Source organism: Aythya marila (genome assembly GCF_965140915.1).
Source record: "Aythya marila genome assembly, chromosome: 14".
Classification (NCBI taxonomy): domain Eukaryota; kingdom Metazoa; phylum Chordata; class Aves; order Anseriformes; family Anatidae; genus Aythya; species Aythya marila.
This window is the reverse complement of record NC_139055.1, coordinates 15,639,313-15,664,702: the sequence shown is the minus strand read 5'-3', so window position 1 is coordinate 15,664,702 and position 25,390 is coordinate 15,639,313. Positions and strand designations below refer to the sequence as shown.

General features: G+C 45.0%; 1 protein-coding gene across 4 annotated transcripts in view; it reads right to left on the bottom strand.

The window, feature by feature from the left end:
- Positions 1 to 4,458: 4,458 nt before the first annotated feature.
- KLHL3 (kelch like family member 3) overlaps positions 4,459 to 25,390 on the bottom strand; it is a 44,640-nt gene continuing 23,708 nt past the window's right edge. For 3 of the 4 annotated variants that reach the window (XM_082771426.1, XM_082771429.1, XM_082771427.1), the window contains 10 exons: positions 23,368 to 23,477; positions 18,645 to 18,761; positions 17,527 to 17,676; positions 14,465 to 14,582; positions 13,569 to 13,766; positions 12,680 to 12,781; positions 10,912 to 11,040; positions 9,397 to 9,537; positions 9,043 to 9,186; positions 4,459 to 8,863 (listed from right to left, as the gene is read on the bottom strand). In XM_082771426.1, coding sequence (XP_082627552.1) covers positions 8,835 to 8,863; positions 9,043 to 9,186; positions 9,397 to 9,537; positions 10,912 to 11,040; positions 12,680 to 12,781; positions 13,569 to 13,766; positions 14,465 to 14,582; positions 17,527 to 17,676; positions 18,645 to 18,761; positions 23,368 to 23,477 — 1,238 coding nt within the window. In that variant the 3' untranslated portion in view covers positions 4,459 to 8,834. The remainder of the gene's footprint in view (positions 8,864 to 9,042; positions 9,187 to 9,396; positions 9,538 to 10,911; positions 11,041 to 12,679; positions 12,782 to 13,568; positions 13,767 to 14,464; positions 14,583 to 17,526; positions 17,677 to 18,644; positions 18,762 to 23,367; positions 23,478 to 25,390) is intronic. The other variant, XM_082771428.1, reaches the window with a different exon arrangement.

Sequence of the window (25,390 nt, the reverse complement as noted above, 5' to 3'; positions counted from 1 at the left end):
CTAGATAAACACCAGCTGTGGCAGAAGGGATCACAGTTTCTGCTTCTTGAAAGGCAGGAGGAAGCTGGTGCTAGTTTGTATTTTACACTTTTAGGGCTTTTATTCCTCTTTCTCTGAAATATTTGTTTGCCACATTAATAACTGTCAAACATACTAATCAATCATTCTTAAAGAGAAAGCAGAGATGGATGGTTTGGTTAATTATTCTTATGTTATTGCTGCATAAGGGAAATAATTGTTTAGAATGCATTCACAGCATTAAAACCCCTGCAATGGGGACCCAAACCACTGGAGCATGAGAGGACACTGGAAACCCAGTGATTGCTTTCTGTCTCCCTTCTCAAACAGGTTTCTTCCCAAAGCATCATCCAAACTAGCAGAGTAGTGCAGAACACAAATACCTCATGCACAGTGCAACATATTACATGGAAATAAAGAATTGACTTTAAAAAAAGTATGCCTTCTGTCACATACTTTCTAGCAAAGGACCGCCTTGACTTCCTTTTGCTGCCAAACCCCCCGCAAAACTCATTCTAGGATGCTGGAACAGGCTGCGGAGATGCAGTTATTACCACACTTAACATTTCCATTTCTCTCTTTTCTGATGGGTGTCACATTATCATGCAGTGCTTCCTACACATCCTCCTGTGAGGACAGGACCTTTGCTCTTGGCTGCGCTTCCTGACCTCCTCCTTTTTCTCCATCCCCTTTATGCTGACACTTGCCTCCCCAGCCACTACTGTGGTGATAATAAATAGCAACGAACCAGAGGAGCAGCATTGTCTGATCTAACACCCAGGACCACGCACTGGAGAAACCACAGGACTTCACCACCACCTCACACAAACACCATCACCGCCATTTGCAAAATACCTGGTGCTGCATCCACTTGCTAAGCAGCGAGAGGCTTGCATCCATCCCTACCGAAGCAACAAGCCTGACATACATAGCCCTGTACTGAGAGTTTCAGCCTCTTGCACTTACCTTTTCTCCTGAAGTTTCATGCTTGCCCAACATGTCCTCTCCTCCAGCCACAGGGTACGACGTGCCCTGGAACCAGCTCCTCCAACACCAACTTCCTCAGAAGCTACTCACCTTTGGAGAAGTTTCTTGGGACCACCAAAGAACAGGAGGCATTTCTTATAAAGAGAAGGCAAAAGGAAATCCAGAAAAATGTTTAAACTTCCCCTTTGAAGAGGGGACAGAGTGGGGGAAAAAAATGTTTGTAAGTGAAGCCATCAACACCTACAGCTGGAAACAATTGATCACAATTAAGACTTAAGTCATGAGCAGGTGTTCTGGTTTTAAGTAATTCACTCCCACCTGGTTTGCCTTTTTTTTTTTTAAAGGTAGCTCCCTAACAATTACATTACCAATGCTCCTTAATGACAAATGATGCATTTCACAGTGACGATGTGATTGTTTGCGCTAGAAGCTTGTGCCAGTCTCTATGTTAATAAAAGTTGGTCATAAATAAGAATATAAAAAATAATTTCTTGTTAGATAAGCCAAATATACCTCTTATCCTTTCAGATAATAAAGAGTTTCACATTCCAAGTATAGCTATTAAGAACAACATACATAACTAGTCAGTAGGCTGATTTTTGAGACACCCTTCTTCAGGGCATGCAGTCCCCAAGCCTGTTCACATTCTGGGTTCTTGCAAGCCCTGAGCATTTTAGATCTCCTTTTGCTTTTGCTCTGTCCACTGGGTTGGTCCATCTGGACCACGGTGCACAACCGCAATTATAGGCTGTAGACAGGGCCTGGAACCCTTGTTCTTTGCAAAGCCTGGCCCAAAGGAGGACTTGAAGAACCACAAAGGAGAAGTGAGGGAGCCACGGATCACTGATCTGTGGTAGCCTGCTTCCTGACGGGTGTTCTGGCAGCGGGTGCTCAGCCTGGAGTATGCAGGGCCAAGAAGGACTCGAAATCAAAACCCCTAAGTAATTTCCTGACTTCAGGCTGGGAGTAGAGAGAGACCCTAAAGTCCTACAAACTCATTTAGTGTGCGAGCCCTCAGCCACTTAAACCCTCAAACCTAGCCTGAACCTGGAAAGTCAATTTAGACAAAATCTAACACTCCTGGAATTATTTTATCATGTTCACCTTGCGAGGTTACCGCAAATTAAGTGTCCCAGGCTGTTTTCCATTAATCCACAAATTAGCTGCATCTTATCAACAACATTTTTTTCCACTAGCTCACTGAGGTCTGTTATCACAGTGCAGCTGCCTCGGGGATTTCTGGGCACTGGGTCACAGCTTCGGTGCCCCAGCACATGGCATGTGCCTGGGCATACACCAGCCACAGCAGCAACACGTTAAAGCACATGTGGTGTGTGTTTCGTACATATTAGTGCATTTACAACTAAATTCATAATATGTGAATTGATTGTTCATTAAGCTTTTCTTACACAGATGAGAAATATTGCCCGATTCTGAATTAGAGCTGTCTGGAACAGCGTTGCTCTGTAATACTGTTGTTTCCATCAGAGAAATTCTGAAAAACACACACACACACACACACACACAAAAAAAAAAAAAAAAAAAAAAAAAAAAAAAAAAAAAAAAAAAAAAAAACAGAGGAACTTGGCAAGGCTGCTCTTCCATCCCGAGGAGGGGCTGCTTGCCATGTTTCCTGTTCATTAAGGCCTGAACTCTAATTTGGCTGTGGCGCCCCTGGCTCCAGCTGGCGGGGAGGCTCGCCAGGCTGCCCTCCTGCACAAGGTGACTTTGCAGGCACAGGAGCCCGGCACCACATCTGTGGGATGTTTCACGTTACAAACAGGAGACAAAATATTCCGGATAGGAAGGTTTCAAGGAGGCAGAATGGGCCATCAGAAAGGGATTTGGCTGTGAGTAAAATAAGTAAAACAAAATTTTCTGTAAAAACACCAATCCATGTGGTGTTCCCTCTTCCTCCAGCGGAAAATCAGAGCCCGGTGATTTCTTCAGGTGGGTTCAGGACGGCTGAGCTCTGTGGAGTGAAATGCGGGGTGGAGGGAGACACCTATTCCCGGGGAGAAAAGGTTATGTACTGGGTTGTAATGAGATAAAAAATGTCTTCCAAACAGGAGTAATGTTTCTGATGTTGGCCTGGGGCTAACCGGCAGAAAGGGTTTGTGTTCAAAAATCCTCAAGAAATATCAAATAGGGTACGTTTCTGTCCCAATACAACTCTGAGTTCAAGTACATGATTTAAATTACACTTCGACATTCACCCAGTGAGACAAACTCAGCATTGGGTGAAAAAAACATTGCAGAAAAATGATAATATGAAGGGGCTGACAATCAAAACTAACGTTCAGATCTCTTATGCTCAAGAGAAGAACAGAGCCTTTGGGACAGGCATTACATGTCCTTTAAAGGGCCCCTTTACAGGCTTGGCTGAGTGCAACCAGGGTCTCGCTTTTAAGACGTAATTTACTGAGCAATATGCTGAGCAGGGGCTGCCGAGGTTTGCAATGAAAGAAGGAGAAGTGGCAGGCTCATGATAATACAGTTCGTAAATTGGGGCCAAATCAAATGCATTGAGCTCCAGCAGCTGTGCCAATTAAATCTCATTCAATTTGCTGAACAAGAACATTAGCATTAATCACTTTGGCAAATTTCTTAGAATATTTCGCGTCACTAAGTAGTTAAGTGATTTTGTGCTTGTTTATAGAGCAGCATAACGTTACCCAAAGCGAGAGCGTTAATCACGGAGCAACCGCGGGATGCTCTGGGAGCCCCGGGTAGCTCATGGCAACATTTCTGTAGCAGTCCTTCCTATATACATTTTTTTTTTTTTCTCCAGAAGCCTCCAATAGATGAAGTTATTTTTAATTGCAATTATTCTTTGCCAGTCATTTTGAAATAAAATCAGGAGTATTTGCAAATTCCTCCAGCTGCACGGAGCAACCCACAACATGACATTGCCAGTGTTGATCCGAAAATTAAATTTCAGGATCCCACATGGTAAATCCAGTGTTGTACATCGTTACTAACAGAGGCAGCACGAGGAGCATTGCTGGAAAACCAGTGAGCTCAGTGAGACGTAACGTAAGACAAAATGAGCTGTGCTACCTGTTAAATGTGTTGGTCTTTCCAGTGGTGTGGGAAATGTGTTAGGAAATAACAAGCCTATGGGGGTAAATGTGGAGGTTCTCACGTTTTCTTTCATCTTTTTTTGTAAGCGCTCATCCCAGAAACTCAGCTATTTTGAGGAATTTCAGTGGTGGCCTGGAAAGCCCAACTCTGGTGAGTCGCCCCATGCCCGGCAGCCCCATCTGTTGTGCCTCCAGCATTTGGGATGCAGGAGAATAAACACATCCCACACACAAGGACAAACTAAACCCAGAGTCTGTAATTGTATTAAAGAGGAAAAAAAGCCCCATAGAGTGATGAGAATGTCCCTTGCTGTCAGAAGCTGACAAAATCAAAACAGACCCAGAGGAGTTGCGTTAGGCTGTTTTTTATTCAAATTAAAGTACGGGGAACTACAACGTGATTTTGTTATAATGTAAATACGTCAGTGAAGACCAGTCCCTGCATTTTTCATCACACTGGACAAGGCAGCTGTCAAAGAGAATTGCTTTGCAACGTCCTTCATCCTTCACACACACAAATCTTTTATTAAAAAAATGAGCTTCAACCATCTTATACTGACTTATACTGTCAGCTGTTGAACCAACAAAGTCTGCTTTACAAAACCCAAGAATTCCACACCCAGGCAAATTATACAATCTTCTATTGTTCTTAAAGGTTTTTGTTTTGTTTTAATACATAAAAAGTACACGTTAAAATTCTCCACATTTATTTATTGTCACTGTAGAGGAAAATTTATAAACCCAGAAATAAAGATAAAGGCAGAGGGGGGAAAAAAATTCATTCATTCATTTCCAGACTACAATGTCTAACATCCTCCCAAACGCTGTAGCTTTGAGCAACTGATTATGGGTACGTGGATGTTATTTATGAGCACAATGCCAAGCCAAGGGGGCAACTGCTCCAGTACAACATTTTATTAGCAACGAATCCCACAGGTTAAAAACAAGCTGCATTTATCTGCGGAACCATCACGTTAGCTTGATGAATTAGGCATCACACATCACTGGATATTAAGGATTTTTGTCTCCAAACATTGCAAACAAGAGAACAGTATTAAGCTTTCATGGTGTTGTCATGCAAATGCCGCCAAGTATATTTATGGTAATTACAGTGCTGTACACATCTGTACAAAAAAAGTATTTGGAAAAACTGAATGAACTGGAAATTGGTTTTAATCACCCCCAATTTATCTATTAGGCACAAATGGAAAAGATGGACTTGATTCAAACTTGTTTAAACAACAGATTGCTTGAGGCAAATATATCCTGCTTTACATATGCTTGACTGTTTTGCAAACCAGCTGCGTGTGAGCCTCTTCACAAGCGCGTACCCACAAGTGGTGCTGTCGGGTTCTGTGGGTGCACATCCCTGGAGATGCTTTCACCAGAAGAGCAAAGTCCCCTTGTGGAAAGCCAAGGCCATAATCCCTCAGTGGGGACAGCAACAGACCCGTGCTGAGGAAAGCCTTCAAACTCAAAAAGGACCATTGGGAGGAAGCGGAGGAAGCAGCCTGAATTCCGTTTTAAAGCTTTTACAAAACCTGCAATAATTCCAGTATTTTTGGCAACCCGTGTTGTTGTGTTGTGCATCACATCCTCCATCCTCAAGCAATGCCATGCTCACACAGGAGAGATGAGAAATTAAACCACCAAGAGACAGCTTGGCCACCAAGCTGCCCGGAAAGCAAACACAGCAGCAGAAAATTAAATTATTGAAATTGGTTTGAAATAAGCTAATAATCTAAGAGCATAGTGGTGACTGAGGTAATGGATTTTAATTTATTCCATAATGTTGAGCCCGATGCTGTCCTTCTACTATGTCAGAATCAACATAAGAGCTGTCCCAGACCCTGGTTACAACATTTCATTGCTTGTGCAGAAAACATACAAATTCACACCTATGTCATGGCCAGCAAAAACTTGCACAGGAGTGTAAGAATTAGATCCAGGATTTAACATAAACGTCATTGATGACCATAAAAAGCAATCCAAAAAATTATTTAAAATTCTTATAAAAATATTTACAGTAAAATTTGTTAGCACTAATGCTACGTTTTCAGTCCTAGAAAAAGGCAATCTTTAAAGGACCTGGCTCAGGTGCTCAGAACGAATGATACAAACAAGGAACAACACACCAAAGACAGACAAATTCAAAAAGCATCTCAAGGGGAGGGGATACAGCTGGTTCGTCATGTGTTACAGTTGTTCATATTGCATAGCTGGAAAACGAGGTCACTTGACTTGCATAACACTGCAACATTTGAGAAGGAAAGAAAGCAACGTGTTTGCTGCAGAGGAGGAATGGCTGCGGCCCGGATCACCATCAGCGATGGCTGGCCAGTGCCGAGTCCTAGCTCTGTCCAGCAAGCCACAGGTCTTGGCCACCAGCATGACTAAATGCCATTTTACAATAAGCAGAAAGACACCAAAAACTGTTTCCCTTATAAGCAAGAAAGGTTTATAAAGAAATGGCTGTCAGGGCATACTTATCCCAGTCAAATAAGAGTTGCTAACTCAGACCAAAACGCTTTGCCTATCCCATTTTATCTCATTCCCACAAGCTGCAGGAAGGGGAACACCTGCTAACCAGCTTTTGGGGTAGCAAATTTCAATCAGTCCCAAGCAAGGCATCGTCTTGCTTACCTCACTGTAAAGATGCACCTCAGGACACCGATCTGACACCAGCTCGTCTTGGTCACATTCCTACCAACCTCAATAGCTTCTACAGTAAGACCAACCACCATAAAAGAGCAGCACGTTATACTATTATTTTGGCACATTTCACTGCAGATCATAGAACCCAGTGCAAGAGGCTTAAAGGGTACTACAGGAAAGATTAATTTTTCATTATTGTTTTCAAAACCTCTGACCTGACATACAGTAGAAGGCAGATCCCAAGAATAGTACTGCCATTCCTTTGGACAGTTTGTTTTTGTTTGCAAACACAAGAGCATCCAAAGAGGAGCAGGTACTAGCTAACACTCCTTATCAGTCCTCCTCTGTGCAACGTGAAGCAGCAAAAGCAAGCGCTGTTTACCCCAAAGTGAGCAGGCACCCATGTTACGAGGACCACATCAACTCAAACACTAAAAGTGTTCTTATTTACAGAACTAACGTACAGCCCTCTTAAAGCTGCACAAGATGATTTAGCCTTAGATCCCCCTGAAATCAAATTTTAAGTATTTTTCTTTTCTAGTGCAGAAGGTTGCCTCGAGTGTCTCTGACAGGAGATCCATGGAGAAATAAACCAGGAGAAGAACAGTGGTAAGTGCTGAAGCTCGACAGTAACACAGGCGGATACGGTTCTGCAGGCCAGATGCCCATGACAGAAAGCCTCAGCTGGTCTACAGGGAGCAAGAGTGAGATAAGCCCTCACGAAAGGCAATATAAATCAAAGTTAAGTGAGCTGGGAAAGCTGGGAAAGAAGAGGAAAAAAAATGAGAAAAGAGTTTTCTTCATCAGTTCACTTTAGCTGAGGAATATTCTGGGAGTCCACTGCTGTATGCAGAAGCATGTCAGAGCTCACAAGGAGTCAAACAAAGGTACTTGAAAGCCAAATATCCTCTCAGACAGAAAACTGTAAGAATTCAGGACGTAAACAAGACAACTACAGTGTAGCTGGATCTAGATTTTTCTGTTTTGAGTAATCTTATAAAATCTTCATACTAACAGAACACTTTCAGTGCAGGCAAGATTAAAATACCGGTTACAATGACAGCGATTAGTGAGATCTCCATCCTCTGGAAGCATTAACACATTGCAGGTATTTTACCTTGCTCATTAATCAGTGTTCAGGAGGCAGAGGGTTCTCACTGCACGTGGTGTCTACGTTAATGGCACTATAAGATATTTGACACACATATGCTCTATTATGAAATGGCATTGAAATGCTGGACAGAGTTAGAACTGGGGCTTTCAGCTCAGCTGGCAACACTAGGGAAACACGGGGGTAAGGAATAGTTTCTATTCAAGCAGTATTTGTTTCACAGGAGCAATAAACCATGTCAGAGCAGCACACTTTCTGGGGTTGAGATGTTTTGTGTGGTAGAGTTGCTGAGACATCAGCCCCAGAGAAGGCAGAGCCCGGGATGTCCCAGCATGTACAGGAAACATCATTCATGGCAAGTAGAAAAATCACACGGTATTTATTTCCACCATACGACAAGTATTTCAGGGATACATACAGTAGTCCAGTGGCATATACAAACATATGACTGAGACAGCGTCACAATCAAGCCAGAGCACCCTGTTCCAGTACATTTCTGCTGACTCCTTTTCTCAGTTGGTACTCAGAAGTTTCCACTGTCAGTAGTAAAGTCCACCTTCCAGGCACAGTGAGCAAATAGTTCAACCAATGATGTGTACGGAGCATCAGTAGTGAAGAAATCCAGAAGTGTTCATTTTTTACTCACATGCCCAAACGTAGCAGTTTTGTTTCACACAAGAAATTCAGTGCCTGCAGTTCAAAGCACAGTGTTTATCCCATGACACAAGCCATTGAGAAAAACAGTTGATTGCACCACATATAACAAGCAACACCTCGTGTCTAGCATGGAACACGTCCCCAGAGGGATTTTCACTTTGCTAAGCACTCCACCGCAGAGCAGATGATGTTTGTAACGTATCACTTGTCATGCGAAGACTGTAACAGCAATGAGATGGGTCAAGTCAGAGCTCGGTCATCTTCCCAACACCACCTAGCTGGATCCACTTCACTTCTGCTCCTCGCATTGGCTTCATTGTGTGTCACAATGGTTTGTGAATCACAGCCACACCTGTTTTAAGGGGCAGACACACGGTTATAGGAGCAACTCCTGGGTTGCAATGTGGCTAAGAACACGCTGCAAAAGCTAGGCCACAGAAAGCTCACACAAATTTAAGGTTACAGCTTCAGGAGGCACAGGCCTCAGGTTTATGAATAACCCCACAGTCAAGTCTCCCATGGACTATGTACCTGCGTAACTCCTCCCCGTGCTCATGCTGGTTGGCAGTAGCGTCCACTTGTCCGTGATGGGGTTGTAGTACTCCACGGAGGCCAAGTTGCAGGAACCATCATCTCCTCCCACCACGTAGAGGAGACCATTCACTGCACACACACCTCAAAGCAGAGTGCAGACAGTTAGACGTGGGCTAACTTCTCCCCCACAACATTGCCTGCCATGCTTTGATTCATTCCCTAGCGGATACTTCATCTTCCATTTCTATTACTTTTTTGCAATACTGATTACTTCTATTACTAGCACAACAGCCACATGAAAAACCACAGACAACTCCAACTAAGCACTACAGAAACGTATGCTGTGGTTACCTGCATTTCTTCTACACATATTCATGTCTGCTACTTGCTTCCAGGTGTTTGTTCCTGGATCGTACACTTCCACGCTCTTCCTGACTAGGGGACCGTCATGCCCCCCAGTGGCGTATAGCAGCCCACTGAGAACACCAACACCTGCCAAACAGAGCCAGCATTAGGCAAACATATTGAGGAAACCCTGTTTTCCAGGGCTAAGTCCTTCTCAGATCTGTCTCACAATGTTTTTTTCACATTTATTTCATCTCTTTAGACTGACTTGCTCTCTCTTCCCTTTGGCTTTCCAGACTGCTGCACCTCACCCATCTTTATCCTTACCTGCCTGATATTTTCTGCCATGGGGCAAACTTGCTTTTAGTCTGATTGCCATTTCCAGCAGCTCTATTTTTGCTCTTCCTGCTGCCTTTGTACCACTCAGCATTTGCCTATACTCAGCTGTTAACAACAATTTAATACTTTAAAAAGTCCATAAGCTAACCTAAGCAAGTAAATACTCTAAGGCTTCTCCACCTGAAAAGCCTCCCTGTGCAGTGAGACAGGGGCACAGGCAGAGTGGCCATCCCTGCCGGGAGGGGACTGCCTTTTCCTCCAGCACTGCCTGCACTGGGGTCACCGCCGGGATTTGGGGATGCTCGTCCTCTCCTCCGCTAGATGTCAGCATGGGGACGGCAATGCCTGGAGCTCCGAGCACGGATTTCCTTTCCCGAGCTGTACAAACAGCTCACGCTGCAGCACCGCTTTTGGTGTCATCATCAGCCCCTTCCCGGTGCCTGCTGGAGGGGCAAATGCCGTGCACTTGGGTCACAACCAGAACTTGATGTGCTCAGCTTTCAGTTTGGGAAAAGCAAATTGCAAGCCTACTTGGCAGGCAAGGAAGAGCATTCGTAACACTAAACTTGCTGCTCGTAGTTGTGCTCTCAAAGCAGGGCTCAGAGCAGAGTGTTTTGAGCAAAGAAAACTCACTGAAATCTATCTCACTACAGGCATCAAGACTACAATCCAAAAAAAAAAAAAAAAAGTTTTAACAGGGGCCATTTGAGTTTAATTCTGTTGCCTTGACTTGGTCTGCAGGTCAGCCAGTGCAGATGTGCTGCACCAGGAGAATCGGGGAAGATCCAGAAGGAAAATCCACCTGGGAACCCCCAAACGACAGCAAAGAGAAGGCAGAGCAGCATGATTTTCCAGTCCTTGGCTAAGCCTGCAGCTGGCAACTTGGAAAGACAACTCTCTGCTTACAAGTGAGATGCATCTGTTAGAAAAGCTACTTAGAAACACTGAACATTATTTCATTAATCTAGAAATTAATTTCAATTTGGCAGATTTTAATGAAGTCAGAAGAGCTGCTGAGAGCTTCCAAGCAATTATGGCTCTTCTCCTCCTCATGGGAGGGGGGAAAATAACAGGTTGTACTTGCCAACCCAGCAATACTGAAGCATATTTTTCCTTCCTTTCCATGAACAGAGGAGAGCCCAGTGATTATCCCCTTTTAAGAACACATCTTGGGGCCAGTACCTGCACCACTGCGCCGAGTGCTCATGTCAGCTACGTAGGTCCATTCGTTCGTGGCTGGGTTGTACTGCTCTACGGTACTAAGGCACTGACGGGACGCTCCATCGTAACCGCCCACGGCGTAGAGCTTACCTGGAAGAGAGAAACATTGGCATTATTAGCTTTACGGCTATGACTGACAGCCCCGAGTGAGGACAGATCCTGGCTGAAGACCTGGGAGACCTGCCCAAACGTGCTGGTATGTCTGGGGAAAACCCTACTGAAAGGATCTGAAGTAGATTCACAGACAGGCGGGCCTGGTTTTAAAGCTGTAAAAGCTGTCAACTAAGTTAAGGAAACATCACAACAGCAGCTTAATTAGAAGCCAAAAGCCCAGAGGGTTTTCCAAATGACTTGTTGGCCCTGGAGAAGAGGTAATATCAAAGCACGTTCTGCTGATCAAGCGTTTCCTCCTGTTCAGGTGCTACATAACAAGGTGAGCTGTCAAAGGTCGATACTGTACATTAATTATAATATCACATGAGCAATAAATAGGCAATAGCTTCTTAATATAATACCTCCATGGAAACCTAGACCCAATTTTGAAGATTCTGGGCCAAACCAAAACAAACCAATGCTGCTAGGACAGCTGAGGCCAGCCTGCTTACTCGTGCCAAGTGATCTTAAGACAGAAGAAATCCCAGGAGACCTTCACAGCACGGTATGTTTATCCCCCCTGCAACTCAACACAATGAAACCTGGACAACAGCTACCTAATGAGAATATGAGAGCATTATCAGATGCCACGGGACTACACCATACATGAAACAAGACTGATGCTACACGAAAAACCTCGTTCACACTCATACACTCTCCTTGTCTCCCTTTACCCCCTACTAGCTTTGTACACAGCTCCACTCACAGCCTCCTCAGGCTGTGATCATCAGATGTTTGCAACTGTGCTCCTCCTGTGCTGTTGCCTGCTCCACACCGTACTAATTGGAAACTGTTATGCCACGCTAAAGATAAGGTCAAACACAACGTTTCGTTTGCTTCAGAACTGATTTTGCTAAATGAAGCAAAAGGTTCCTATCTAAGTTGCTCCTTCTCCTGGATCCCAACCAAGTTGCTCAGTTCCAGCTCGTTCAAGCCGGGTGCTGACACATCCGTGCCAACAGCTGCTGCTGCGATCCTCAAAGCGCCCTCCCCGCTCACCTCGCCTACCTCATTCCCAGGCTGCCGCAGTATCAGCGTTTGCTATCGTCAGTCCCTGGTCATTTACGAACCTGACTAAGTTATGCCATGCATGCCTGAAAGCCTGATGTCAATAAACACAGGTTTTAGTATTCTTGCCAAACCACCAGCTTGGGGCTGTGGGATGAACTATGCTCCTGTTCTCTCGCTGAGCAGATTTTCTGTGATGAGTGCTTTTTCCACATATTGTCTGCTGATGGCAACAGCGCACACTGCATGACAGTTTGCTTTTATCAGCCAGCAGCAGCTCAGGAAGAATAAGATTCAAAGAAACTGGCACACACCTAATGGCATGCACAGAAGGCACGGGCTGGTCTCATACAGGTCTGAGGTTCTTGGAAAGCTACAAGTGATTTTTCACCAAGATAAGAAGAATGGAAAAAAGCTACAAAGATTACGTCATATATAATAAATCTTCACCAACTGAAGACAACTTAAAGAACAGATCCTGCAGTTGCTTCCTGCTGCACTTAACCGTTCAGGCCCCCATTTGACACAGTAACATTTGTTTGGTAGAAATGGCTGCTGATGTTCTTACCCTCCACAACTCCAACTCCAACACTGCTTCTTCTTGTGTTCATGGGAGCCACAAAAAACCACTCATTGGTTTTATAGCTATAGGCCTCAACTGATGCCAGACCTAGTTAAAAAGGGGATACACAGGTTTTCTAATTAAAAAAAAAGAGAAGAGAAAAAGATTGGTGTTGCACTTTCATCTGCCTTCCACCTCCTCCCCAGCCTGTAATTCCCCCCACACTCCTACAACCCAATTTTGCAGTCCCTTTTCTTACGGGCTGGGGCCAGCATGTTAACACCATTTCTCCAGCAGCTGGAAAAATTGTTATCACATAGACCCTGTCCCGGGACACCAAAGTGGAGCAGAGTCCAGATTCCAAGCCCAAAAGTCCACATTCTTTCATGCACTATCAAATGTCCACACAAAGGTTTAAAAATTACCCCAGACCCTATTTTATTGTACTCAGCACTAGCTGAGATAGTCAGTTTAAGGCTTAACCAAGTGGCAAGGCTCTACAGCAGAGGTGTCAATCTAAACATGCAGTTTTATGCCAAACTAACTCCCAGACACACATACTCCATAAATGGCCTTGTTCACATTTCATTCATGTTATGCAAATTTTAACTAAAACTGGGAAAAATCCCTTTTATAAGAACAGAGTAAGAATGTTCACATAAAGAACAACACTGAAAGAACCGTATCACTACAGGAAAAAAGCCTTGGTGACACACGCTGCAATTACTGAAGGGTCAGAGCGAGCATATGGTTAGGTACAACACAATATGCCCAGTCTCTGGCTCATTCTCTCTAGAGAAATCTGGAGCCTCACGCAAGCTCTGCAAACTTTGCTGGGGGCTCTGAAAACACTGTTTTGGATCAGGCACTGCCTGGTTTCTGTTCAGCCACCTACCTGTGCTGCCATCAAAGCCGCCCACTGCATACAGGAGATCGTTGAGCACAGCTGCTCCTAAAGTGCTTCGTCTCTCCTGCATGCTGGCTATGGAGGTCCACTGGTCCTTCACTCCATCATACACGTCGACAGTGCGTACCCTCAGCGACCCGTTAAAGCCCCCGACAGCATAAACATTGCCAGCCATAAATACAACACCTGGTAAAAAAGGAGAGAGATTTTATGGAGGTTTTACAAACAGCTTAGGAGCCAAGTATCATCAGATGTCTGCCAGGGTGTGTAAGACAGCAGGGAAGAGCAGAACGTGTGCAAGCCTTGAGCATTTTCTGCAGGTTAGGAGCTCTGGAGCCAAGCATGATAAAATACGTGTCATAAGGATAGTGAAATGCACATAAACACACAGCAACAGAAGGCACAGATGGATTTCAGATCTGAATGAAAGGTTTTTCTGAGTCAGAGAGGATACCAAATGGTGATCCACATTCACATCCATCTCATACATCTTCAGATGAACACTCAGCTTACAGATCCATTCTCCCCATCACCCCCTTAGCACAGCAAGGGCCTGACTCAGCTCCTGTGATTTTCACGAGGAAACCAGCTAGGAAAACTGGATGCCTGTGGGTTTCCACAGCCAGTGGGACAGGTGGAAGAGGGGAAACAGAGGAACAATCAGGAGAGAGAGATGATGAAGCAAGGGGACAGGCAGAAACAACTCCTATAAAAGCAGGGCATCCACCTGAATGTGAAGGACACGTGTACAGTGAAAGAAGACAAAGAATGGCAAAGAGCTGTTTGAGGTTGGGGACAGAGAGGAAGGCTGAAGGGACTGAGAACACAACTATCCAGCCGTGAAGAGCTGCACTGGGAAAATGAAGGCTGTAAGTTCCCATTACCTGCTCTGCATCTCCGGGAGGGAAGCTCAGCAACCTGATCCCACCGTTCCTCCTCAAAATCATAGCATTCCACACTGCGAATGGCTTTGGGTGCTTGCCCGCCCACCACAATCATCACCTGGAGAGGGAAGATGAGAGCTGGGACACCTCAGACATCAGCCCAGGCAGCTGCTCTCTGAAAAGAAACCATCAGCACAACCTGGTCTAGAGCAGCTGCCACCTAAATGCTGCAAGCCCACCAAAACCTTCTGCAGAGACAACTATTTAAGTCAATTCTATTATTGGGGGAGTAAAACTATTTACCTTTTAATACAAACTAAGTGTGGCAGCCCCCATTAACCCTTCCTCACCATTTCCAAAGTGGGCAACCTGCCCTATTTCCCCCCAAAACACGGAATTGCTTTGTACCACGGTGCGTGCACGACTCACTGCAGAAATACTTTTAAGTGAAGAAGATTCCAGCGTAATTTCCACAGCCAGCCCACTCTTTAGTCATTATCTCCATGGTGGTGCTAAAAATAATCGATGCCACTTAGCAAATAAAACCTGACAGCTGTATTGCCACCTGCAGGGAAGATGACACTTGGGGAAATCAGGACTAATAAGACCCAGGGATGCTGGACTGCTGAAGGAAGTGATTTGTCAGCTTCATTAGGGCCTCTGGCTGCGACGTGTGTTGATGCAAATCTAGTAATTAAGCCTTAAATTCCTCACGTTAGGGAAAAGAAAAATCTACATGAAGGTAATCAACAGCAAATCTCAGGGGCGTAAGAAATCCTCTGCGAGGTCAGTCTAAGAGTCCACCTAGACCCAGCTCCCATTTCTAGCAACAATGAGCAGAGGACACTGGGGGAAAACAAGACATGGACCACGTGCAGTGTGGTCCTTCCCAGATCTGTCCTGCCTGCCACCAGCAGCTCTCAGCTCGAGGACAGCCCACTGACACATGCACAGGCAGTGTCCAAACCTCCAGTATTCATAAATGTCTCTACCTGTACTTTGTTCTGAACACGTTTCCTTCTGCCCCTTCACAACTATGGAAAAGGAGGATTCGTTCCCTTATCACAGGGAACAGCAGGAGCAAACACTGCGCAAGACGGTGTGATTTTTACAAGGCCAAGGAGCTGGAAGCGAGATAAGTGGGCTTCAAATATAGTCAAAGAGCAGACAGTACTGGCTTTAGCCTCTGCAAGGCGGCTGCAGGTAGCTGAAGGGATAAGATCAACACTTGAGGTCACTCAGGTGTGGAGCTCAACCCCCACCACAGCTGCCTTAAAAGTACAGGGCCAGACAAGCATCTGAAGTACTGCATGAGTATGAAAACAGTGAACTGCTTGATCTAGGAAGATGGAAACACCACCTTAGAAAGCAAATTCAGTCCAACTTAGCAGTCTAACTGCTAATTGTGTAACAGTCTCCCATGGAAAGCTACAGAGCTTCAAACGATTACAGACCTGAGGGGTTTCACAGCAGGAATGAGCTCAGAGTCTCTCAGTAACTGGACTGCTGGAAGATCAACACCTTCTCCTATCTCTTTACAGTTAAAAAAAAAAAAAGGGAGAACAGACCCACAGAAAATTTGGGTTTGTACTCACAGGTCATGCTAAAGAATACATTGAGAACCTCTGAAGTCACTGGATCACTGTTCATTTTTCATCCTTAACTTCTTTAGTCCGTGATGAAGGGTTACGTGGCCCTTCATGATGCCCCCAAAGCTATCTTCCACCAACTCCACCTCAGTGCCAGCAGGTAGAACAGACAAACACACTGACGTGCTCTACAGAACTGCAATTTCTTGACGAACCTTTCAGTAACTGAACATCTGGACACTCCCTCATAGCACAGATCACATATGCCATGCCACAGAACAGGCTCCCTGTTATTTGTCCTTAGAAAAATAACACAGTGTGGTTTTGACATCTTACAATCTCTGAAAAGCTTGTTAATAACTTCAGTGACAGTCTGGTGAGAGACATTACGATGAACTGCATTTATCTCCAGGGCACAGGTTAAACAATTTCTGTTGTCATTTTCTCCTCACTAACAAAGCAGAGGCCAGAGCATCACATGCCTCCAGGACAAACGCAGGGAGTAACAAGGATTATTTATTCAGTAGCTGCTTTGAGTCTATTGAAATTTGCTTCAGACTTCCTGCTCACATGTCTGGTTGCCGTTGTTTCCTGCTTTCCTGCCTTCTGAGTAAGGAGACAGAAAAATGACAGGCACTGATGGTGATCCTCCCCAGCAGGGCTCCACCACAGCACCAGGAACCCGCAGAAACCTCAGCAGCTCTCCAGGCAGCTGCCTGCAGCCGCTGTCACTGCGGGTCACTGATCCTCAGGCCATAGCTCGAGGAGCAACAGTCCCTCCCCAAACCACTTGTGGCTGACAAAATGTTTTGAGAGCAGAGCCCTGTCCTTAGGAGCAGAGATATTGCTTCCTCTGTGGGTTTCGTGTTTATCAAACTTAATTATACACCCTCAGTGGGTATAGGCAGTACCAGAAGAGGGAGTAAAGCGATTCAAAGAATTAGGAGTAGCATTATTCAACCAAGATCCGTTTTTCCAGCTGATTTCCCCAGCAGGTGATGGCACGCTCCCCTTCCACATCAATGACTTTTGCTCTTTAACAAAACTGATGTAAACTCCTGTTGTCTTCATTGACGATATTAAGATCTGACCTCAGCTGATTTTTGCTTGTGTCTGCAGCCCTGCTCAGCCTCAGCAGATGATAGCTGCACATGCATTAACCCCTAGTATCCAAGCAGCACCAATTATTAAATGGCAGGGCCTATTCTCCGAGCAGTTCCCTCCCCGTGCTGCTCACCCAACAAAAGGATTGAGGACTGGCCATAATATATAGGAAATACAGCACACATCCTGCTCTCAGACTTCCCTCTAATGGGCTCAGAGCAATTGAAAAGAAAACAATTAGGAGTTAGTAAAAGTACTGTGGTAAGCACATAAACTCCTTTCAAAGACAGAAAACACCACCAGTTATACTGTGAGAGGTGTCACGAAGTGACATTTTCCCTCCTGTTTTTGGAAGGAAACTCAGCTTACCTTTGGCAGGCTAACAGGAGTCCTTGGCTTTGTTCTGGGATTCTTGATCAATTGCCTTTGATCCAGAGGAAGCAAATGATACTTCATGGCCTCGATAAGGAAGTCTTTACACGTGTTGTTATTTTTGATTAAAGCTTCTTCTTCAACTGTCTGAGAACATGCACATACATGAAAGATCATTTAAAGTTAAGGACTTGGTATCTCAGGTCAAAAGAGAGCTCTGCATTGAAACCGGAGCTTCTTTTCTGAAGTACCAAGACAGAAAATGCAGAAGACATAATGCCAGTTCTTTCCCAAGAAACAAATGCATTAACATCCAGGCTCCCCTTCTTCCAGTATCATTAAACAGCACCAGTTCTCCCTCTATTTTATCACCCCCCGTCAAGCACCAAGTATCTCAAGACAGGAGAATTTACCAGGAGTTTGGGTGCAAAATAATTTGAGTCAGAACTTTTAAGGTGAGACAATATCTGTTACTGGATAAGAAGATACAGTTGAGACAGACATGGGTGCATCTCATGTGTATCAATTTTATTTCAATTGTATTGGTTTTTTTTTAGACATATGTTGAAAGCTTAGCAGTCAAAGAGCCCACCAACCTCTTCTTTGTGGATTCTTGGCTCATTATTGAGGCCCAGATCCCAGGAATTAACTTGTCAAGACCAATCTCTAAGTCAGACTCTGACTGACAACATCTCACCTGCCAGTCACACAGACCTATCTCCATAGATCCTGCTCCTGCACAGAACACTTCTTAAGCCAAAACTATCACACATGCACTAGGGAAAAAAACTGTACAGCCCTGTAAGAGCATGACCTGAATATTTTCTGGGTGAAAAATCCTGAGATATTTACTTTTAAATGCTTCCACCAAGACTGGCAGGAGCTTAGCTCTCGGCACTGCCAGGCAGAGCACAGGTCACATTTTGTAAGAAGGTTTCTGTGTGCGTGCATGTGTGCACACACAGATTTCAGATTCCACCCAGTTTTTTCATTTTATTCCTGTTTACAGACTCAGCTACATAAAAATACCCATCTCAGAAGCAAACAGCCAAGACACTGATTAAGGAGCTTCCATCAGCTTTAGTGCAATATTAATTACTTTTTTGCAGACTAACCTGTACAAGATAATCTCTGGGCAAAAGGGGCAGGCGAACATGCTCCATCAGCTTAGCCATGTGCTCTAAGCGAGACTCCTTCTCATAATTTATCCAAGAAATAACCGCTTCAAAGACCTACACAGATAAAAATACAATTAATGTACAAAAGCGAACAGGCTTGCAGTCACCTGCCCAAAATCAGGAGCATTGTGATTTCGCAATGTCAAAGGAAGGAGACGCGAGATCCCTATCAAACGAACAGATGAAAAAGTCAGGACAGTATGCAAAGAGCTCAGGCACCACAGTAGCCGAGAGGCAAGCTGACCGTGCATGTTAATAAGCAACTCCATATCTCGATGTGCTGTATCGCTCTCAGAGGTGAGCATGTGTCCAGGACAATCATGCACCTCTTGTACAGTAAGGAGTACTGGAAGGCGGCCAGGAAACTTAATTAGCCTTTTGACATTTGCGGTGGACATTATTCATGAAATCAGCCACAACGATTACTGCTGATAACAAAGATCGCCCCTCCTGGAGCCTGTTCTCATGGCAAGTCGCTGCCTCACCGTATTTAATTCATGCACCAGTGCCCCCCAACCCAGGAAACCCACAGGACAGATTCACCCCGCTCAGCACTGCATTTATTTCACCACTCAAAATGCTCAGATACTACAGGCAGGGCTGCACTTCCCACAGGAAAACAAGGGCACGATGGACTTCTGGTCTGAGCCCAAATGTAATTTTATTTCTGGATGCAGCCCGTACAGATGAGGACCCAAACTTTGGCTCCGTGACACGCTGCACACAAACAGCCCCGTGCAATGGACAAACGTGTACCGAAGTGTCCTACATGATCTGTGCATGAATATGCATACACTTACATAACTGTCAGCCACACTCCTCCCCAAAGAAAGGCCTAAAAACGTCACTGGGAGTGTAAAATGCTTCCTGAAAAAAGGCACAAAGGCAAGGCGAGGGGCTGGTGCTGTCTCAGATATTGCACAGCAGGATATTGATCCTCGCAGTGGAGTTTCCCCACAGAGTCAGAATTAAATTCTGACACTTAACTCGCACCTACGGGCAAAATTATGCCACTGATCCTGCTCTCCAGTTACTGGGGAGGGCCTGGACGCATCCCTCACGCACACAGCCCATGGTGCTGCAACCCCCTCGCCCCAGCACACCAAGCCCATGCCCGTGGCTTCAACTTCCCTCCGGGGTCACCGCCTGGTCAGGCCAATTTGCAAAGCTATTTTTTCTTTCTTTCCAGTCCCCCCAGCAAACCATTTCTTTGGTCCAAGGTCAGTAATTTGACAGCATTAACTTGAACCGAGGGCACTGCCTCTCGGTCCCCAGTTGTTGCCAAGAAATGTATTTGCAGGAGGCACCGCTGGTCGCTTCCTTGCACAAAGGAGAGGCAGAGTGCAAAGGGGTTTCCTCCTCTTTGCTGAACTATACACTTAAAAAAACAAGTGAGCAGTAAAGCAGGAGCCTCATTTCCTATGCCAACAACCGCTCTTGCTGAACTGCTTGGAATTCAGGAAGCTGCAGCAAGGATTTCAGCAACGCAACGGGGAGCCCTGTAATCAAACCCCAGTGAGCGCAGAGGCAAATAACTACTCCAGAACCTTGAAGTATTTTTAAGCACAAATAAATAAACAAACAAACTATTTCACTTCAGCTACAAGGCATTTAAAATGGAAACTAGGTTGTTAAGAGATTTTTAATTGCAAATGAGCATGGTAGGAGCATAAAGAGATGTTTAGCCCACAAACATGCTTTTCATTAACCTCTTCCGCACCAGCAGAACAGGTCACTGGACTGGAATATATCCAGCTGCAGATCAAATTGACAGTGAAAAATTGTTAAAGGAAGGTAAAGTAGCAAGTGTGTATGAGGAATTAACCCTCCTTGGCACTGGAGACCATTCCAGAGGTAGGCACACGCTGACTACCCCGCTGCGCCTACTCCAAAAATAACAGAAATTTTTCAAGTCACCCACTGGCATCTCCCATTGGCTCTAATTTTAAGAAATGCGATAAAAAAAATCTTAATCTGAGACACCGATCTCTCAATTTAAAGGCTGTCAGTCGCCACATCTGTTTCCAGTGCCCTGCAGAACTGGGATCCCTGCCCTGTCCCTGGCTCAAGTCGCATTTGATCAGAGCACAGGCATGGGCTGGGTTCATGGCCAGCACCTGTAGGGGCAGCCCCAGAGCTGGGGGGCAGCAGATTTCCCACCCCATGGAGCAGGCAGGTAAAGCCTGGGCAGCTAGACAGGTAAACCCTTCTCTTCACACCGCCTGAGCACACAGAGACATTTTCACAGCCTCTGCAGGGAAAAATCCAGCTGTGAGATGCTCCCAGCACTGAGGACCAAACTCTGCATCAACTCCTGTTGCATGCTAGGAGTGGTCAATTAATGGGCTCTGTGTAAAGTCCCCAAAATAAAAAATCCCAAACCTCTCAGAAGTTTTTCGTCACTATTCTGAGGTGGCACAAGCCATTTGTTGAGGGCTGGAAGCCCCTCCATTTCACTCATAGTTAGTAAATAAAAGCAAACATGAATTTTTAAGTTTTTCCTTGCTTGCACGCACCGTTATAATTACCGAGTAGATTAGGTCAGGTGCAGAAAGCACCAATAGAACTGTCTTTAGGGTACTTGACTACAGCAAAAGGAGCAGTCATGGACCAAACCCAACTTCTGTCCTAGGCCAGCAGGACCCGTGCAACTGCAGAGGCTGGCAACAGCAAGGGGGAGAAGGATAGAAGGGACGATAATCTCTGATTAAAGGGGAAAATTCCTTGGAGTAGTCGTCTTACAACTAAATCATTTCTGTGGCAGCAAACAATTTTTGTAGTCACGATAGCCTAGGGATATTGTTGTGCCAAAATCTGCAGAGGTAAAGAACACATTTTATTAGGCCAATCAGTATTAGTTTGGGGGATGGCAGAGGAAGGGGAGAACGTGCAAGCTTTTGGGCACACGCCTGGTCTGGAAGCATATTAGGGGCAACTCTCCCCTCCAGGGCTCGCTGCCTTCTGGCCCTGCTGGGACTCAGCTGTAACTCCTCCACCTCTGAGAGATGGGAATGCTCTGGCTCATGGGCTGCAGCACGGGACATGGCAAGAACAAGAGCACGAAAGCCTCTCACAAAGTCTGGTTGGGACAATTTAACCCTCAGATGTCTGTAGCATTTGCTTGCTTACTACATCTTAGTGCTGAAAAATAGTTATCCTCCGTCATGCACACACACATATAAATGTGTGTGGAAATGCACACATAGATATTTATACCAAACACATTAGCAGATAGGAAGAATAAAGGTCGGGAAAACTGCTCGTTTGTCACACTGAAGCTAATACAAAGCAGCAGCCTAGCACTCTGCCCTCAGTGTTCAGCAGGTCTTTGGACTCCAGCACATATCCAACCCATTCTCTGCCTCTCTCCTGTTACTGGTAGCTGTTGCTTTGAATGTACAGCTAATGCTTCCATTTCCTTGCACTGACTTGCATATTCAACTTTCAGAACCATCTACAGAAATACTGCTTTGATTGTGTAAAGCTGAGAAGAGGGAGCAAACGCTTTGATTTCTCTGGGCTCAAGGCCAATAAAAGCTTTTTAACAATGCTGCACAGGACTGGAAAAATTGGTTACTAAACTTGCACTTCCCTTTGCAGACGGCTTGGTTCATGCAAAGCAATTCTGCCGTGAGTTCACACTATTTGTTTTTTCCCTTTTGGCCCTGCCTGTGTGGCACAGAGCAGCACCCCACCGAGACGCCCACGCTGGCCCAAGCCCTACGGAAACGCACTCCCAGAGCCTCCCAGTTTGCTGGCTGTGGATCTGAACAAAGCGTATCTCCATCCACACCTCGCATGCTGCAGGTTTTCTGGCAAGCTTCGCAGCCTGTATGGGCCCAAGCACATGCACATCTGCAGCACGGATGGACTGGGCAGGATGGGTGCACACACCTAGGCCAGCTGAGGACACCACAGCAGCACCCAACACACCGGGGTCCAGCCCCACCCCATCAAAACTGGGGGCCTGAAGTTACAAGCCAGGTGACCCTCAAGCTCTTCTGTAGCTTCTACAGGTGTCCACCTCCCTGTAGTGATGATTCAGAGGGAAAGACTTGAAGCACACAGCCCAGAAACCTGCTGCAGGTCATGACAAAGAGGACCTGGAGTTCCCTGAGTGCCACAACCACTGCTTGTGCTCTTTTCTGGGACTACAGACAACATGAGATGGTTCAACATTTCAGCCTCAAAAAAACAAAACAATGCCTTATTTCCCTCTTCCATTAAAAAAAAAATATTCATGATAGAAAAATATTTCTTTCCTTCTCAGTTGTGGACCTCCTTTACTTGTTCTGTCCAAGGTGCAACAGAAGGCAGTACTCCTCCCTGGCCTAGTGCAATTCACCTACTATTGAGGTTTTACAACAGGTAATACAAGCTTTACATCAACAACAGATGGGAGATTCCTAGTTGGAATTCAGTTCTGTCCCCCAGGGCTTTTGGAAGAGACACAGACCTGAGAATCATTATTTCCTATAAAGAACAACCAATTGAAGGTCATTTTCATGTATTTTAAAGAATTGCGCTATTTTAAATTCTCCTTTCGTGAGCTCTGTTAGAAAATGGCCCCTAAAGAGCATAACACGAGAACAGTTTCCAATGTAATATCTAGAAACATTCAGCATTCTTAAATTCACTGTTGCTATATGATTTACTGTACCTTTTCTTCAGAGGAGACTGTGAGCTTGTCACTTGATATTAAACTGCAAACCTGGTCCAGACTAAGGCTAAGAAATTCTTCTCCTAGCATCACCTCTGGGAAGTGCTGCTCTGTTCAACAAATGAAAAAGGGGAACACAAAATTATAATGAAATCCATTCTTTAAGTCAATGGAAGGGCTACAGCATTCAGAGAACTGCTATCGTTACAGCTCTGGGCAACCAAGACAAACACCACACTGCAACCGAATGGCCAAACAAAAAGAAAATAGTCTCAGAGGAGGCTAAGAAATGAGATGTTATTTGAAGTAACACAAGCTCCACGAGACTCTTTTGTAAAACGGCAATAAAACATAAAATGGAGCTTAACTTTCTGCAAAGCCACGAGGTACTTTCCAGTGGCAGATATGATTACTAGTGGCAATTGAGAAAAGTCGATACCTTCCTAAAGCAGTAAGTAACCTGGCTATCTCGGGATTCAATTCTTGCCCATTTCAACAACCTACTCAGAAGCAAATCTGCTCAACACTTAGATGAGAGACTCCATCGAGGGTGCCTGATATTTGCAGTTATTTCAAGCAAAGCCAACCGTCAACAAGCACCAGCCAAACACAGTCAGTTTCGTGCACTCAGGCCAGCAGTGAAGAGGGAAGGATCCCAGAGCACCCACATGGATCTGTGTGCACGAAGGGGCATACAGGGAGAGAGGCAAGAGGGAAGCCTCATCCCACATACACATATGGGATCAGTCCTTCTCCCCTTCCACCTTTTAATTTTTCCCCAAAAATTAATACATTTTAGCTTCCCCCTCCTCTAAACCCTTAGCACCCATCTTCCCAGGCAGCCTTGCCTCTTCCTACTCAGACTGCAACCGTACAAATTTCTCCTCCCTTTTTTGCCTCCAAATTCCTCCATGCTGTAACTTTGGGAGCCACCTGAAAACAAAATACAGCAATTCACATCTCCGGCTGTAATCCCAAACTGGAAGAATTCAGTCTGCAGCACAAGCCCAAAAGGGATCATCAAATCTGTCATGCTTTACATCTAGCTGAAGGGCACAAGGAAATAATTACTTTCTAGGAAAGAATTCCTAGGTCAAAATGGCCATTAGCTGGCTGAGGACAATTTTAGTTTTCCTAGCATTTCTTAGAAAAACACCTCAATTTAATCTCACCTGCCATTTTCTATGTCTCATTTACCTTTGCCTGAAACACAATTCTCAGCCACTTGATCTGAAGCAGCTTTTTTCAAGCCCTCACCCCTTTAGCTTTGAGAAGTTCAGACTCATATATCCAAAGAGCTCCCTCTGCAGCAAGATCTGCCTCTTGATTTCATCTCTGCAAAGTACTTTGCCTGCCAAAAATCAGCACTACGGGGACACAAGCTGGCACAACTTCCCAAGAGTATCTCCTTGGAGATCTCACCCGAACAACTCCTTACCAATGCCACTGCTGCAGAGGGCACTTGGGCTTCCCCAGCCACAGACCCCTTTAGTCTGATGGGGACCAAAACTCTACAGCTAAGCCAAGGGCTCTGATTAAAAAGATCAATAAAGCTTAATTCTGTGTTATGCTGGAAATCATATATAGGATCTAATGAACTTTTCTAGCCTTAAATACTTGAAAAACAGGAAATGCTCCTGACACAGTAATCTGTGTGCACTCTGACTTCTGGACACAATCTCCTATTCATTCTGGATTGGCATCTGGCAGTAGAAAGATATTTGATCTCTTGTTATTTGTTGGAAGCAAGTAAAAATATTTACTGATTTTAATAAAATAACTTGAGCCTGCTTCTATCAAGGCAGCTCCTCTACCCATTGAGGTTATCCACTGGCCAGAACCAAGCACTCCCAAGGAACTGAGCTCACGCACGCAGGGGCTCTTGAGCCTGGGGACCTCTGTCTTGGTTTAATGCTGTTACATAAACAACATAGCGAAAAGAATTTTAATGGCATTTTTATTAATGGAGTTCCATTAACATTACATGGGCTACTGTACTAACTGGGACTTATGAAGGCCAATA